General features: G+C 49.8%; 1 protein-coding gene across 1 annotated transcript in view; it reads left to right on the top strand.

The window, feature by feature from the left end:
- The window catches only part of LRRC20 (leucine rich repeat containing 20), a 128530-nt gene that overhangs the window by 87433 nt on the left and 25536 nt on the right, over positions 1-15561 (top strand). The window contains exon 3 of the mRNA XM_006837464.1: positions 7501-7668. Coding sequence (XP_006837527.1) covers positions 7501-7668 — 168 coding nt within the window. The remainder of the gene's footprint in view (positions 1-7500; positions 7669-15561) is intronic.

The raw sequence follows: 15561 nt of genomic DNA, 5'->3' as shown, positions 1-15561 counted from the left end.
GGTCAAACATCTTAACATTATTTCCCCTCTTTTGCCCATTCCAACCATGTCTCAATCCCTGTATCCCGGAGCCTTGTTCCAAGGTTGTGCATACATCATTATTTACCTCTGTCCCACTTAGCCCATACAAACCTGCCTAACTGTTCTCCCATCTGCCTTGTTCTTCCATTCCCCTCCCCTGTCTTGTTGCACAAACTTTTTGAAATGCAAATCTGTCATAGATTATTTCATAGGCAGAGTCAAGGCTGGTTTGCAAATGATTTGCCACGTAATCTACTGTCACTCATCTATTCAACTGAGTCTTTCATGTGCACGCACAGTGCTGTCATCAGCCGTTGTTAATATAACTGGATTGTGGATAAATGTGGACTCCTCCATCTGTTTTATTAAACAGTTAGCAATTTTCACCATTTTAAGTGGTATCAGCTATTTCATCCTGTTGTACTACTGTTACTACTATGCATTTCATCACTCCAGAAATTCTATACTCTTCTTCCCACCAGCCCGTGGCTGTTGGTTGGTTATGTGCCGTGGAGTCGGTTCTGATTCATAGTGCCCCGTTGCCACTAACAAACTTTTATCTCTATGCATTCACCACTTGCCTTTTTTTTTTTTTTTTGCTGTAACAGAAATACAGTGGAAGACTTTAACAACCAAACATGCATTCTTTCACAGTTTAGAAAGCTGAAAGTCCAAATTCAGAGTCCCGGCTTTAGGAGAAAGGTCCTTGTCTCCTTTCAGCTTCTGTAGGCCCAGCATTCCTTGGGATCTCTATGCACCTTGGCATCATTCTTCCCCTGGATCTGGGAGCTTCAGCGTGCAGGGCCTGAGGTCCAAAGGACACGCTCCACTGCCAGCTTCTTCTGTCTCTCTGCTCAAGGCTGTCTCCTTTCAGCTCTTATATCCAACTTTATGAATGGACTGGATTAGGGTGGTGGTGGGATTAAGGGTGGTGCATCCCATCATTAGCAGTCCTGCTATGGTGCTGTTGGATAAACACTGAACTGCAAACGACAAGAATGCTGGTTCAAACACACCAGCTGTTCCTTGGAAATCCTATACAGGGTCACTTTCAGAACTGACTCGACAGCACTTAACAATTCCACCTTTAATCCTTTTATTGGTTTATCACATCAAATCACATCATAGGGGATGATAGCTACATCTCAGCTGCCCAACCATAAGAATCCTGCCCAGTCAAGTTGACACAAAACCTGAACTATCACATAAATTCTTATGTAAGTATGAAAATAATAGGTGTGATAAAACTTAGAAGAGGTGCGATTCTCTTCCCCAACTTCTCTGTTGACCTTGCTGAGCTGTGAGCTCTGCCCCTGTAGCATGACGCGACAGGACCAGCAGGTTGTGAGATCCCTGCAGCCTGCATGATGTGTGTTCATGATGTTAATTATTAGCCCATGCTGCTGTGCTTCCCAGAGGCCTTGGGTGCTTGGAGGGCTTTCTGAAGTAGCCAAATGCCACTGTGGCTTCAGGCAAAGAGCATTACTCTTCAAGCTAACACTTGGGCAGTTAGTTATAAAATTGTAGTGGGTAATGCAATATTAACCATATTACTGGATTAACCCAGGGACCCTGCATGGTCCGCTATAGTATCTCTCTATCTGAATCATGGGATTTTCAAGGTTGTTACCTGTCTTCCAATCCACTTCTGGGTGGATTTGAACCTCTAAGCTTTTGATGAGCAGCTGAGCACTTCACTGTTTTCACCGTTCTGACACTTCTATTTCATACACCTATCTAGTAATTGCAAGGTCAGCAGTTCAAACTCACCAGCTGCTCATCGGAAACCCTATACAGCAGGGTTGCTATGGGTTGGAACTGACTCGATGTCACTTAACAACAACATCTAGTAATTACCGTTTACCTGGCACTGTTCAAAGCCCTTCTCATTATTACCTCACTTGGGCCTCACCTCAGCCCTATAGAGAAAGGCTCTATTATTGTCCCACCACCCTTCTGCCATTTTATCATACTGTTGTGACTTACACACTGCCATTGATGCTGAAAGTTATGCCACCAATATTTCACATAGCAGCAATGTCATGGAGCCTCCAGTATAAGATGGTAGGAAGAAAGACCTGGCAATCTACTTCTGAAAATTAGTGAAAACGCTGTGATCACAGCACGGTAGTATGTGATACGGTTGTGAAGATGACCTAGCAGCAGACAACATTTTGTTCTGTTCTTTGTGGGGTTGCTTTGAGTTGGGGCCAACTGAAAAACAGCTAATAGCAATTACTGTTGACATTTCACAGAGGAAGGAATGGAGGCAAAGATAGATCAACACATTGCCCAAGGTCCCACGGTCAGGAATCCTCAGAGTCAGAATTTGAACTCAGGGCTCTCTGCTTCCAGACTCTATATCTAACTCCTACACTTAACTGCCTCTCACCATTAGGAAGAAGGGGTGTTGAGGGATCTTCCTCCTCTGCACAGGGCTGTACCCTGAGTTTTGCGCCTTGGCCATGCTCTGGATGTCTGTATAACTCAGCAGGAGGAGGCAGGCAGTTCCCACTCTCTGTCTCAACCCCTGGCAGGGCCCAGAGTAAGAACCTTGCACCTGTGGAATGAATGAGTCAATCTGCTAGTAGACTTCAACAGCTTTCAGAACGGGAGAAGTGTAGGCTTTGGAGAGAAACCTGAACAAGGAAATGAGAAACAACCCTGGGAACATCAGGGACAGTTTGCAATACTGGGATGGTACCTGCTGTTGAGTTCAGTGGACAGGGAGCTGTGCCCTCAAAGATGCTGTCTAATCGTTGGCTACTGCCACGTGGAGTCCAGGCTGGCTCTGTAAGTAACCCGTGCCCACTGGTGTTGATGGATTCTGACTCACTGTAACCCTGTGGGACAGACTAGAATAGCTCCATGGGGTTTCTGAGACTGTAACTCTTTACAGGCACAGACAACTTCATCTTTCTCCTACGGGGTAACTGGTGGGTTGGAACCATTAACCTTTTGGTTAGCAGCCCAGTGCTTAGCTCATTCAGCCCCTTTTTTCAGGCTGGATGTGAGCTGGGAATATAGAGGTGCCATGTGCAGTCTGACCACCTAGAGCAGAGCAGGTGAGTTCCAGGAAATGAGGGCTTAGAGAAACACGCTTAAATAGAGCCGAACGGCCAGGAAAATTGGGCCATGGCTCATCTAGAGCAAATGTACATTCCCAGGAAGTGGCTTCTAAGAGGCTCCATAAGGCAGCTGCTGGGCCCTGGTTGGAATGACTAAGCTTACCCCCTGCCTGGAGTGAGTTCTCCACACCCCTCCCACTGATTCATCCCCTCCGCCCTTGAAACTCTAGATCCTTCATTTGGCGGTCATGTCCAGCAAGGATTGATAGCCTTTTTTTCTGTTTACAAAGCAGATCCTCAGTTTTGCATTCAACAAATCACACACTTCATTTCCTCTCACTGATTGCAATCTTCTCAGTGTGGCATCACTGAGCCCACTCCTTCCCAGTGTGCCTTGCTTCCATTCCTCCGCTTTTCCCAGCCCTTCTGAACTTTGTCCTTGGATAAATGCTGCTTTTTGATTTCAAATGGTTGACCATTCTATGGTTGATGGCCTTAATTTCATTTGCTTCTACTTCCCACTTGGGGAAACCAGTAACTACTTTTCCCTTTTCATATAGGCAACAAGAGCAAATCAATTTAAGGACAAACACTTATATGTGGGAAGGAAATTTGACCAAATTTTCAGGGTAGTACCAAATTCATTATTTATACATGCACTCATCAAGCACATCAAGTGCTTCCCATGCCCTGAGCAGTGTTACAGATACTTTTCTATAACAGACGCAAAGTCCCACCCTGATGCAGCTTATGGTGGGACGCAGACAGTATACAAACAAGTTCACATTTTAGGGAAATATGAGCATTATGAAGACAAAAACTACTATGAGGGCAGACACGTATGGAGGGTGTCCTATTTTATGATATGGGGGAATTCTGTTTTAGGTAGTGTGACATTTGAACAGAAACACAAATAAGTGAGGGAGTGTTATATGAGTAAAGAATATTCTAGAAAGAGAGAACTATAGAGGCAGCAGCATGCTAGGAGGGTTTGAGGAGACACTGTTTGGGAAGGCAAATTTAAGAAACACTAGACCCAAGTGTTCTCCAGTGTCCCTTCCAACTCTGTGACCGTATGACTGGACTCTAGACGGGGCCCTTTCTTGGTTTCAGGTGTGGCTCCTGGAGGTTTCTGGGTTTGTGTAGGCTGGGCAGTGGTTCTGCAGATAGAGTCCTGAGTTCAGGTTGTACCCTACCCTTACCCGCTGCTGTTGAGACAGTTCTGACGGTGACCCTGTAGGACTATAAAAACCTTCTAGGAGCCATGTCTGACTTCCTCCAGCTTCACAAGGGAGAAAGAGACTCAAACTCCAAATCAGCCCAAGGCCGATTCCTATGAAGCGGAGGACAGATGTACTTCCACCCTAGAACCCTTTCTTTCCCCTATTCCGTCACCAACCATCCCCTCCTCAGCACTCTCTGCTTCATATCGGGGTTCCATAATCTGTTATAATGGATTGAGCTCATAAGAATACTCATAGTTAACGGAGTTTATTAGGGAAGTGAACAAGATATAATTCAGGATCAAAACCAACTCTGGAAGCAGCAGTTCTCCAGTCAGGAACGCCTCCTGTCGGCCATACTGCAGACACGCCTCACTCTTGTCTTTGGTCTCTCAGCCATGTTGTCCCTTGGCCTCTTTCCTGCTCCAGCAAGTTTTACAAAATTCTTTTAGCTAGTCTGTGAATGCCCAAAGGACATTTTCTGCAAACCAGTCTCCTGCCCACAGACACTCAGCTTTACTAGAACATGGGCCTACAGCCTGAAGCTGCTCTGGTGTCGGTGCTGCCTCTGACGTTGCCTCTTGCCATCTTACACTCTACTCATGTTTTTCCTTCTTGATGGTCTTGGGATTTTCCATCTCTACTTCTGAGACCTGACAGTGTTTCTCTGCTATTCATAGAGTTTTCAGTGACTAGCAATTCGGAATAAGGAAGATTGTAGAAGAATTGATGCCTTTGAATTGTGGTGTTGGAGGAGAATACTAAAAGTGCCATGGGCTGCCAAAAGAACCAATAGATCTGTTTTGGAAGAGGTGCAGCCAGAGTGCTCCTTGGAGGCCAAGATGGCTAAACTTCGTCTCTCATACTTTGGACATATTGTCAGGAGGGACCAGTCGCTAGAGAAGGATGTCATGCTGGGTAAGATGGAGGGTCAGAGAAAGAGTCTTCCTAGACCCCCAACCAGGTGGCATCATTGATGGCATCAAGTGTGGCAGCGGTAGTGAGGTTGGCCCAGGATCGGACATTGTTTCTTTCTGCTGTGCATGAGGGTCGCTATGAGTCGGTTCCGACTCGATGGCACCTGACAACAACAACAACTTCTGCGATGGCTCCTTTTAAACCTAGTTGGAGGGCAAAACTAACCAATCCCAGCCTTAGAGTCCTGTGTCCCTAATTAGTGTGGTCCCACCCAAACACTTGGTGGGAATTAAAATGACTTTGAATGAAAAAGCTATATCATGTACATTCAAGGCACCACGAGGACAGAGTAGAACTGCCCCATAGGGTTTCCCAGAACCTGTGGAAGCAGACTGCCCACCTCTTTCTCTTGTGGAGGAACTGACTGAACTTTTAGTTAGCAGCCAAGTGCTTAGCTGGTGTACCACCGGGGCTCCTGGATGTCTCCTAAAGGTAGGAAAACGGGAGGCAATGCAGCCATAGTCTGTTTGCCTCCTGGGGAAAGGTATCCAGTATTTTGAAGGTACCCTTCTAGGACTGGATGTAGGGAACAAAGGTGGATCCGATCTCCAGGATGCCTGAGCATGGGTGGAGTGGGGGAGGCCAGCCAGAGTGGGGGCCAAGGACAGGAGAAACCCATCCTGGGAAAGTGGTGGGAGCTGGACCCCTTGTTATTGGAGACTCCACATCCTTGGCACTTACTCCATGAATAGAACACAGATTCAAAGATAACAGCTTAAAAAAAAACCTTTGAAGACAGCCATGCAGAGCATTTGACCTCAAGTGGGGGCTGCTGTGAGCACCAGGCGCCCTGCACTACCCTGGTCATGTGTACCCACACAGCCGGTTCTAGGGGGAGAGCAGCAGGATGATCTTCAGCATTTCTGGACCACTGTTTCCTTTTGGTCCTACAGAGTGGGCAGGCTCATCTGGTCCACAGATCAAAATGGGGTTGATCTAGTCAGTGGGTTTACAAAGTGGGGTTCATGTGTGGCCAGTGAGAGGGAATCAGCAGGACATAGAGGTCTCTCTTGAACTCCCTCTCCTGCGGTTCTCCCGATGCGTTGACACCCTCTGCTTCCTTCGTTCTTTCCTGGGGTATTGAACTGTGTGCTGGTCATTGTGCGAAGCACTGTGCATTTATCTCCTCCTCAGGATGGCCCTGGCATGTGATGAGGATATATTTATAGATGAGAGGAAGAGCAGAAGTTATGTCATTCCTTAGAGGACACTGTGTTTCTGCTAAAGGTTATGGAAACATTTGGAAATGTCGAGTAATGGTGGTTATGTAATACAACGAAAGCAATTAATGCCAGTAATTTATTTAGCCATGTAAAAATGTTGGACTGGCAATGTTTTGTGGCACATATTTTTAACATAGTATTTTAAAAAACATTTATAAATGCTTCTGTGGACCAGGCACTGTGCCAATGTGTTTTATATGTGGGAGTTTCAAAAAGTCTGTGGAAAAACGGAATTAAAAGTCAATGGAATTTTCCGTGAACTTTTTGAAGCTCCCTCGTATGTGTTTTCAAAGTGAGTCCTCCAACCGCTTTACGAGGCAGGTATTAGTATTAATCCCTTTGTACAGAGGAGGAGAGTCAGACCTAAGCGTGCTAACTAACATTTGGAATGGAGAGTGTGTATGGAGCTCAGGCAGACTTGTGACTTCTGTTGGCTCCATTGACTCATGCTTTCTGCCCGTGGCCATCCCAGCTTCTACTGTGAACACAGCATTTCAGGTTTAGCCTCTGCCCCCTAGCCCTTCTCTCTCACACTGTTGGCCAGATTCCAACAGAGACCACCTGCTGGCTCAGGTCAGCTGCCTCAGGCCATTCCAGTAGAGGTTGCTGGTCTGCTTTTGGAGCAGCCACTCTTGGGCCAAGTCTGGTCAGCTGTGGCTCGGGAGGGAACCAGGAAGAACATGGCTTGTCCATGGCTCCATGAGAAGGGCTGTGGAGAATAGTGTCCCTCAGAGGCCTGCCTGTCTCTGACCCGAGGGAAGAGCCCACACATCCTGACCCTTAGTCTAGGTGCAGACTGCTACTGGGAAGTCTTCCATCACATAGCCCAAAGCAGGTGACCCCAGCTGGAGGGATGGACTGCCGGTCCTAGGCAGTGATGGGAGCATCCCCATCCTCTTAGGGTTAGCCATTGGGTGGGTTTCCTTACTGCCTCATGGCTCAGGTCCCCCCTCATGCTTGCTTTCTTTTCCTCCCTCCGCCTGGCAGAACTCCGCCTGGAAGGGAACTTCCTACACCGCCTCCCCAGTGAGGTCAGTGTCCTGCAGCATCTCAGGGCCATCGACCTGTCCCGAAACCAGTTCCAAGACTTCCCTGAGCAGCTCACCACCCTGCCAGCGCTGGAGACCATCAACCTGGAGGAGAATGAGATTGTGGGTGAGTGGTGGGTGAGGTCCCTGGGGCTGCTGCTAACTCCTGCACCTCCACTGTCCCAGGGCTGGAGTGAGCCTTTCACGGGGGTCAGGCGAGGGCTGGACTCTCTGGTTGGAGACGCTAAGCCCAGGGCTCACTACAGACAGCACTCTGCCAGGGCTGGGCTGGTCACTTGATGGCCTTGATTCTCCTCACCACACAGTCCTGGGCCACAGAGCTCTCCCTCATGGGTCTCTGTCGGCCAGTCTAGGCTGTCTCTAAGACCCTTCAGCTCCAAGCCCTTGTAATCCCTACAGAGCCCCCATTCTCCCATCCTGCCTTCCCAGGGGGCACCCACTCTTAGGCAGGGGCCATGAAGAGCTCCTCTGTACTGTCCACTACAGTGTTCCTCCCCTTAGCCCAGGGACCTTCTCACTCTGGGTCTGAATGATGCAGGTCTCAGAGGGCTGGGTTCTGCAGAGGTGGGTTCTGCAGAGTCCTTCCAGTCTCTGCAGCAGCCATGCCCCCTTCCCGTCTCTTCAGGCTATCAGGAGGGCCTAGGGTCCTCTCACTCACTGCCTAAGCTCCCCAGAAAGGTCCACCCCCTGTCAGGGCCCCCTGTGCCCTTCCCCTCAGCTCCCTCCTTCTATAGCCTCTGTGTGATCAGGAAGCTGTGGAAGGGGTCTCAGCCCCACCTCACTCTCTTTCATGCTGCCTTTACTGTTAATACTGCCTGGTGTGGCGCTGCGGGCTAATGCACTGGACTGCAAGGTCAGCGGTTCAAGCTCACCAGCTGCTCCTCAGAAACCCTCTATAGGGTCCCAAGGAGTCGGAACTCAATGTCAGTGGTAATAACAACCCCTTGTAGCTGTTCCTTTGTTTCCCTAAGTTCTCCCACAGCTATTATATCATTTGGTTACAAGCAAGAACTTTCCTAGTGGCTGAGAGCTGTCTGGCAGGGGAAGGACTTGCCTCATGAGGTGTCAGCATCCCATTTCCCAGGGATGCTGCAGAGGGACTCTTGCCCTGGTGAGGTGGGACCAGTAGAGCTCTGAGGGTTCTTTCATCAGTGAGTAAACTGAGGTTCAGAAAGGTTCTGAGAGAGTCTGGTCACAGCGAGCTCACAGAAGTGTCAGGATTAGAATACAAGACGCCCAAACTTGGCCCCATGCCTGGGATGAGCTGTCTGGGGTAGACTATGGCTCAGTCTCACCCCAGACCTCTGTGGGAAGTGAGCAGGTGAGCAAGGCATGCCGAGCACCGTTTCACCCCCGGGGCCTCCTTGGGGGGAGGGGGGGCATTGTATTCACTGAAGCCTTTCCTGCTTCCTCCTGCTGCCTGTCCTCATGGAGTGATAGCTAGCAGGGGCTGCTCCCACCCAGTGCCAGCACTGGGTGGATGGCAGGCAGGTGGCCAGGTGCTGGTCTCACACCTGGCCAGGTAAAAGTCAAGCACAACCACTGGGCTGTGCTTTTTGTCACGTCTGTATATGATAGAGCCTTTCTGCTGCCCAGACTGGGGCTTGTTATCGTTGTTAAAGTGCCATCGAGTCGGTTCGGACTCATAGTGACCCTGTGTCAGGTTTTCGAGGAGCAGCTAGTGGGTTTGAATTGCCATCCTGGGGTAGATACCTATGTTTTCCCAAGTGACCAGATGCCTGACTGACATCTGCCCGCTCCCCACTGTGGGGAATGTTGGTTGGCTCATTCTCCACCCTACTCACATACGGCGGCCTCTGTGGTGTTCTGGCTGGAGTCCCCTCCCTTCTCCCGTCTGCCTCTCCCGATCCAGCTGTGCTGGCAGTTGTAAGGGAAGCATCGGCCATACAGCTTCCCTACCATCCTACTTACTAGAGTGGCTTCTTAACTCAAGAAGCAGAGAAGGGCCAGGCCCGGACCCTAACAGTCCCGCTGGAGAGCAATAAGCCTGGAAGCTCTGAGGAGGAGGCTGTGATTACAGTAGGAAGACAAGGGCTACACAGGCTGCCACTGTGTTAGGGAGGGGAGCCACACTGCTGGTGAGGCTGAGCTCCTGTAGGGACTCACTGGGTCACTGACTAGGCTGCTTTCAGAGCAGCTCTTCTTTTTCCTTTTCAGGTGTTGAGGAACAATAAACACATTTTTTTGCCCCTTAAGAGGGTGTTGGAAAAATTAGACACATTTGTTTTTGAGAAGTACATTTAAGGTGTGTTGTTGTTAAGTGCCATTGAGCCAGTTCCGACCCATAGCTACCCTGTATAGGGTTTCTGAGGAGCGACTGGTGAGCATGAACCGCTGATCTTGGGGTTCAAAACAACCTTGCAGTCCACAGTGCCACACCAGGACATGGAAGTTTAGCAGTATTTGTTAACAAAACTGCCTGGGGAAATACAGCTCCTAGAAAAACTGGAGCTCCAGAGATGAGTGGATGCAGGCCCTGACCTCCAGTTGGTTGCAGGCTTGGAGACGTGAGGACAGACAAATGTGAAACTAATGGATTGGGGGTCAGAGTGAGCGTGTTTCCATGTGTCCTTGAGAGGGCCTGGGGAGGGTGGCTTGGGGAAGGTCAGGTGTTTAATCTGGACTGAGAAGACGGAAGCAGGGAATGGCGAGTCACCTGTTGGCATGTGAGGCAGAGGCAGCTCTGGCCTGAACAGCCTCCCCGCCATGCCCGAGTGTGGGTGGAGGAGCAGCATTAAGTCCAAACCACTTGCCCACAAGTACTTGATGTAGCAGAGCAATTTAAAGCCCTGGAACATGTGGGGGTGAAGACGAAATCCAGCATTTAGTAAACTTCATTTTGCTAAGCAGGGGACTACTTTAGTTCCACTAAAATTTAACTTTTCACACCCTTCAATTTGCTGTTTTTAATTCTTGTGAATTCCTATTCCAGAGAGAGCAGAGAGTTCCTAGGAGAACGGGTACTTATTAAGAATGCAATGAACTGAGTGGTTTGTTGTTAAGTTCTGTTGAGTTGGTTCCAACTTACAGTGACCCTGTATAGGGTTCCAAGGAGCGGCTGGTGGGTTTGAACTGCCGACCTTGAGGTCCAGGGCATTCACCCATGGTGCCACACCAAGACTCCAAATTGAGCAGTAGTGCTTTCAAAAATGAAGGTACCTGCATTCGCTTGGCGCTGCACTTACGTAATTCTTCCCTTGAACTGTTTTACTTGTAACTGCCTAGGCTAATGTGGTGGTGGTGATTATGTGCCGTGGAGTCGGTTTCCACTCATAGCAACCCTACACAGGGTTTCCGAGGCTGTAAATCTTTATGGGAGCAGATAGCCTCATCTTTCTCCCTTGGAGCAGCTGGTAGTTTTGAACTGCTGACTGTGAGGTTAGCAGCCCGATTTGTAACCACTATGCTACCAGAGCTCCTTAGGCTAAATATAAGGGGGCTTTAAAAAGTTCATGGGAAAATGGAATGAAAAGATAATGGCATTTGTCCACAAACTTCCTGAAGCCCTCTAGTTTTTTCTACATGTGTGGTCAGCAGCAGCAGCATTTACCCACCTCCACCTGGAGTCAGAAACTCCAGGGGTGGGGTATCCTCCCCCAAGGTGATTTGGGTGCACACTGAAGTTGGAGAACACTTGTCTTGGCTCTGAGGAACCCAGGTGGTACCGTGGTTAAGTGCTTAACTGAGAACCTAAAGCTTAGTGGTTCAAACCCAACAGTAGTTTTTCAGGAGAAAGATGTAGCATCTCCTTCCATAAAGATTGGTGGTGGTTATGTGCCGTGGAGTCTGTTCCGACTCATAGCGACCCTGTACAGGGTTTCTGAGGCTGTAAATCTTTACGGGAACGAAAGCCTCATCTTTCTCCCGTGGAACAGCTGGTAGTTTCGAACTGCTGACCTTGCGGTTCACAGTCCGATTCGTAACCACTATGCTACCAGAGCTCCTTTCCATAAAGATTGCAGCCTAGGAAACCCTGTGGGGCAGTTCTACTCAAAATACGGACTGCAACGGCATCACCTGGGAGCTTGTTAGAAGCGCAGACCTTAGACCTCCTTTCCCCTTAGTAAGGTCCCGGTGATTTGTACACACATCGACCTCCAAGACATGCTGGCCCAGGACCTTTCCCTGGTGCCCTTAGCATCATCCCAGACACCAGCCGCCACTTTGGGGATGTTGAGTCTGTTAATGGCCCTAACCTCTCCAACACAACTGCTCCTTAAACCTCACAGAATTTCTCAGCGTGTGTTCCACAAATTCTACCTCCTAACTCCTTGGAGGGCCCGTCAAAACTACAGACTCCTGGGTCCTAAGTTAGATCATCTGAGTCAGAATTTTGTGGTTGGAACTGGGAATCTGCATTTTTAACAAGTGCCCTGGGGAAGGGGGCAGGGGTGGGCTGGGGTATGGAGTTGATCTGAGAATCTGCATATCTGTCAGTCCTGCCCACTCCTCCTCCTGATGTCTTTTTGTTTAATGATGGGAAAATACACAGAACAAAACACTTGCCAGTTTAGCAGCTTTCAAATGTACAAGTCAGTGACACTAATTACAAGATTCATGTAGTGCAGCCCTTATTTGCACCCGTTTTCAAATTACTCCACCACCATTAACATAACTCAGTGCCTCCTCAGCAACAACCCCCTCCCATAGCCCCTAATAAGGGCCCAGCAATTCTCTCTGGTCCCCACCTGCTCCTCAAGTTTCTAGATGTTTGCCCATCTCATGTAAGTGAGGTCATGCAGTATTTGGCCTGTTGTAACTGACTTATGGCATACAGCATGATTTCAAGGTTCATCCATATTGTGTCTTGTCTAAAGCATTTTTCAGTAACTGGCCCCTCCTTTCACATTGTACAGCCGGCCCCTGGTTCAGTCCTTCATCGTGGTTTATCGGGGTCAGAGCATCAACACTCAGGCAAAGGTGTGCCCAAGTGCAGGATGCTAACACTGAGAATGCAGGATTGCCGTGGGCACTGGGACTTTGGAAAGCACTCACCCTGCCCCCTGGCCTATCTGTGGGCCAGGAGCCCTGAATCACAGCATCCCTCTCTTCTCAGTCAGGAGAAGAGCTTCTCCTGTTGTATGTCTCTGCCATCCCCCCTAGCATGGGGTACAAATACCCAGCAGGGCCCCACAGCCCCTCTCTGACATGGTCCAGAGGAAGACCTAGCTTGATTCCCCCTGGGACTCTACCAGTGGGCCCTGGCCTCTCTAGGAACTTGCCTTTGGTTGGGGGATGAAACAAGCAGAGTCCCCAGTGCTGAGGGTTTAGTGCAACAGGAGGGTGGGCAGGGCAGGGAGGGCTTCCTGGAGGGTGACCATGAGGATGGCCAGAGGGGTGGGGATGGAGCATGTCATGGGCTCTGGAGGAGGGTCTAAACCTGAAGCCTGAGCTTCCTGCCCAGGAACAGGCTCCTCCCACCCTTGTCTGTCCTTTCGCTGTCCAGGAGCACTGCTGTTCTTCTGGTGGGACAAGAGGAGACTATCCCACTATTCCTTCAACTGTTGTTGTCAGCTGCCAGTCCCGAACTCAGGTGACCCCATGCCCAATGGGATTCATAAGGGTTTTCATTGGCTGGGTTTTGAAAGTCAATTTCCAGACCTTTCTTCCAGTTTTGCTTAGTCTGGAAGCTGTGCAACATGCTCAGCAGCACGGCGGCACACAGGCCCAGACAGGTGGTGGCTGGGCATGAGGGCTTTTCTCCATAGAAGGGGAGAATTCTTCCCCTGGACCACTGCCCTGTAGTCCTTTGACTGGAATCCAGGAGATGATTTTTAAACAGAGCAAATCTTGGAGGAGTAAAAGTGGAAATATGCTCCCTTGATCTAAAGAGTTTAAACCACACAGACTTTTCCAATCCTCCCAACTGTGAACACTTAGCACAGACCCAAGACTCTTTCTCTGGATCAGTGGGGTCAGTCCTGATGACTACCTGATGGCCGAGGAAGGCGGCTCAGAAGTTAAGTGGCCTGCACAGGACCCGGAGAAGCAGGATCTGAATGCAGATCTGTGTTCTCACCTGATGAAAGAGGGGTGCAGGTGATTGGAGGTGCTGAAGTGTAAGGGCTAACCATACCATCCTCCAGGTCCTCTCCCTGGGAGGGTTCACACTGCAAGGCCTTGGTAGCTGGTGTTTTACCAGAGATGGTTGGTGAAAGCAAACTTTCCTCTTCCTGTGGCTCCCTGCCTGCTGGGAGAGGCTGCCAGCCCTTAGGACAGGTCAGAGCACAGAAGCCAGTCTCTTGGCCTCCCTGCCCTTCCCCTAGTGGCCGTCTGGTTCTGTCTGGGGACAGGGAGTGCTGTTCCGATCTGAATGTGGATTAGTAATGAACAGGCTGCTCTGCCCAGAGCTATCAAGCTACCCATGCAGTCTGGCTGGCTGAATTTCTGGAGCTGCTCCAGTTACCTTTTGTGATTTAGCTGCACCCTGGTCCCGGTGGTCAGAATGCCAGTCCTGAATAGAGAGACCATGCCAAGGCTTCAAGGGATTTGAGAGGTTTGGACCCCCTGCAAACATGCAGACTGACCAACCCCCACCCAGAATGGGGAGGTGGAAAGAGGGATTTATAGCTAAAACAACTGCTTTGGACTCCAGGGTTAGTCCCTTGTTAGACCAGACCCTGGTACCATGGGAGCCTTCCGATTTGCCCAGCTTGTCAGGGAGGGAGAGGGAGCCTTGATGTGCCAGCACCCACTGCCTCAGAACTCCACTGGGCCCAGGAGGCAGCTTGAACCACCAGCAGGCACGGTGTCACGTGTTACCCTAGCCTGCCACCTGTCTCCTCTCTGGGTGAGACAGAAAGGGAGGCCCCACAGTGATATCAACAGGCAGAGTCCAGGCGAACTGCTCTTCTGCCTGCACCGCCTCTTCTGACTCTGTGTGACCCCTCAGGTAAATGGCTTCTGAATCAGACCTCACCCGACGTTCAGCACTTTCCACCTTCGTTCTTGTCGGTCCTCCCACCCAGTTTTGGCTTCTCAAGTTTGTAGCAGAGAAGGCGCAGATATAAAGCGGACTCACATCATAACCAGAGCATGTCATCTCCTCTCAGCCTCGATTCCCAGATCTGCCAAGTGGGGAAGCCAGGGTTCACTGTGATCACTCCCTGCAGTCTGCTGGCCCTCCTGTTGTTCAGCCCACCAGGATGCTGGACCTATATGCTGCTGTACAGATTGCCCCTCATGTCCTGCCCACCTGAACCAGGACAGAGGAAGCAGCGGCTGCTGCTAAAGGGTAGGACTGAGGCTTACTGGTGTTCCACAGGAGTCAGCTGGCCAAGAAAGCCCACGAGAGTTGCCTTCTGGAGGATTCAGAATGGCCAGCCCCAAGCAGATTGCAGCATTGCCCAGGTCCCTTGAAGCCCACCTTCCCTTCACCAGATCCCACACAAGAGACCCTGAAACTTGCTGCTCTGTCTTTCCAGGTCCCACTCTTGGGTCCCATTTTGACTCTGGGTGGGGGGGGTTGCCAGATGTTTGTTGTTATGACCCTGTAGGTTAGAGTAGAGCATATCCAAACGGTTTCTTTCCTAAGCTGTAGTCTGCCTTAGAAGAAGTACAGCCAGAATACTCCTAGGAAGCGAGGACTTCATTTTTCGTACTTTGGACATATTATCAGGAGGCATCAGTCCCTTGGAGAAGGACATCATGGTTGGAAAAATGTACAGGCAGGAAAAAAAGAGGACAGAAGAGCATACTGAAACCATACCAGTGATTGTGAGGACGGCCCAGGACCGGGCAGTGCTTTGTTCTATTTGCATGGAGTCACTATGAGTCGGAACCAACTTGACAGCACTTAACGTCACGTCAGTCTTTACAGGAGAAGATCACTAGGTCTTTCCGTTAGCAGCTGAGCACTTAACCACTGCAACTGAGAAACAAACCAAACCCACTGCAGTCGGGTCAATTCCAGTTCATAGCAACCCTGCCGGACACAGTGGAACTGCCCCATAGGGTTTCCAAGGCTGCAACTCTCATC

Source organism: Chrysochloris asiatica, unplaced genomic scaffold (genome assembly GCF_000296735.1).
Source record: "Chrysochloris asiatica unplaced genomic scaffold, ChrAsi1.0 scaffold00020, whole genome shotgun sequence".
Lineage (NCBI taxonomy): Eukaryota > Metazoa > Chordata > Mammalia > Afrosoricida > Chrysochloridae > Chrysochloris > Chrysochloris asiatica.
The sequence above is the reverse complement of the archived record's forward strand: the minus strand, read 5'-3'. Positions and strand labels throughout refer to the sequence as shown.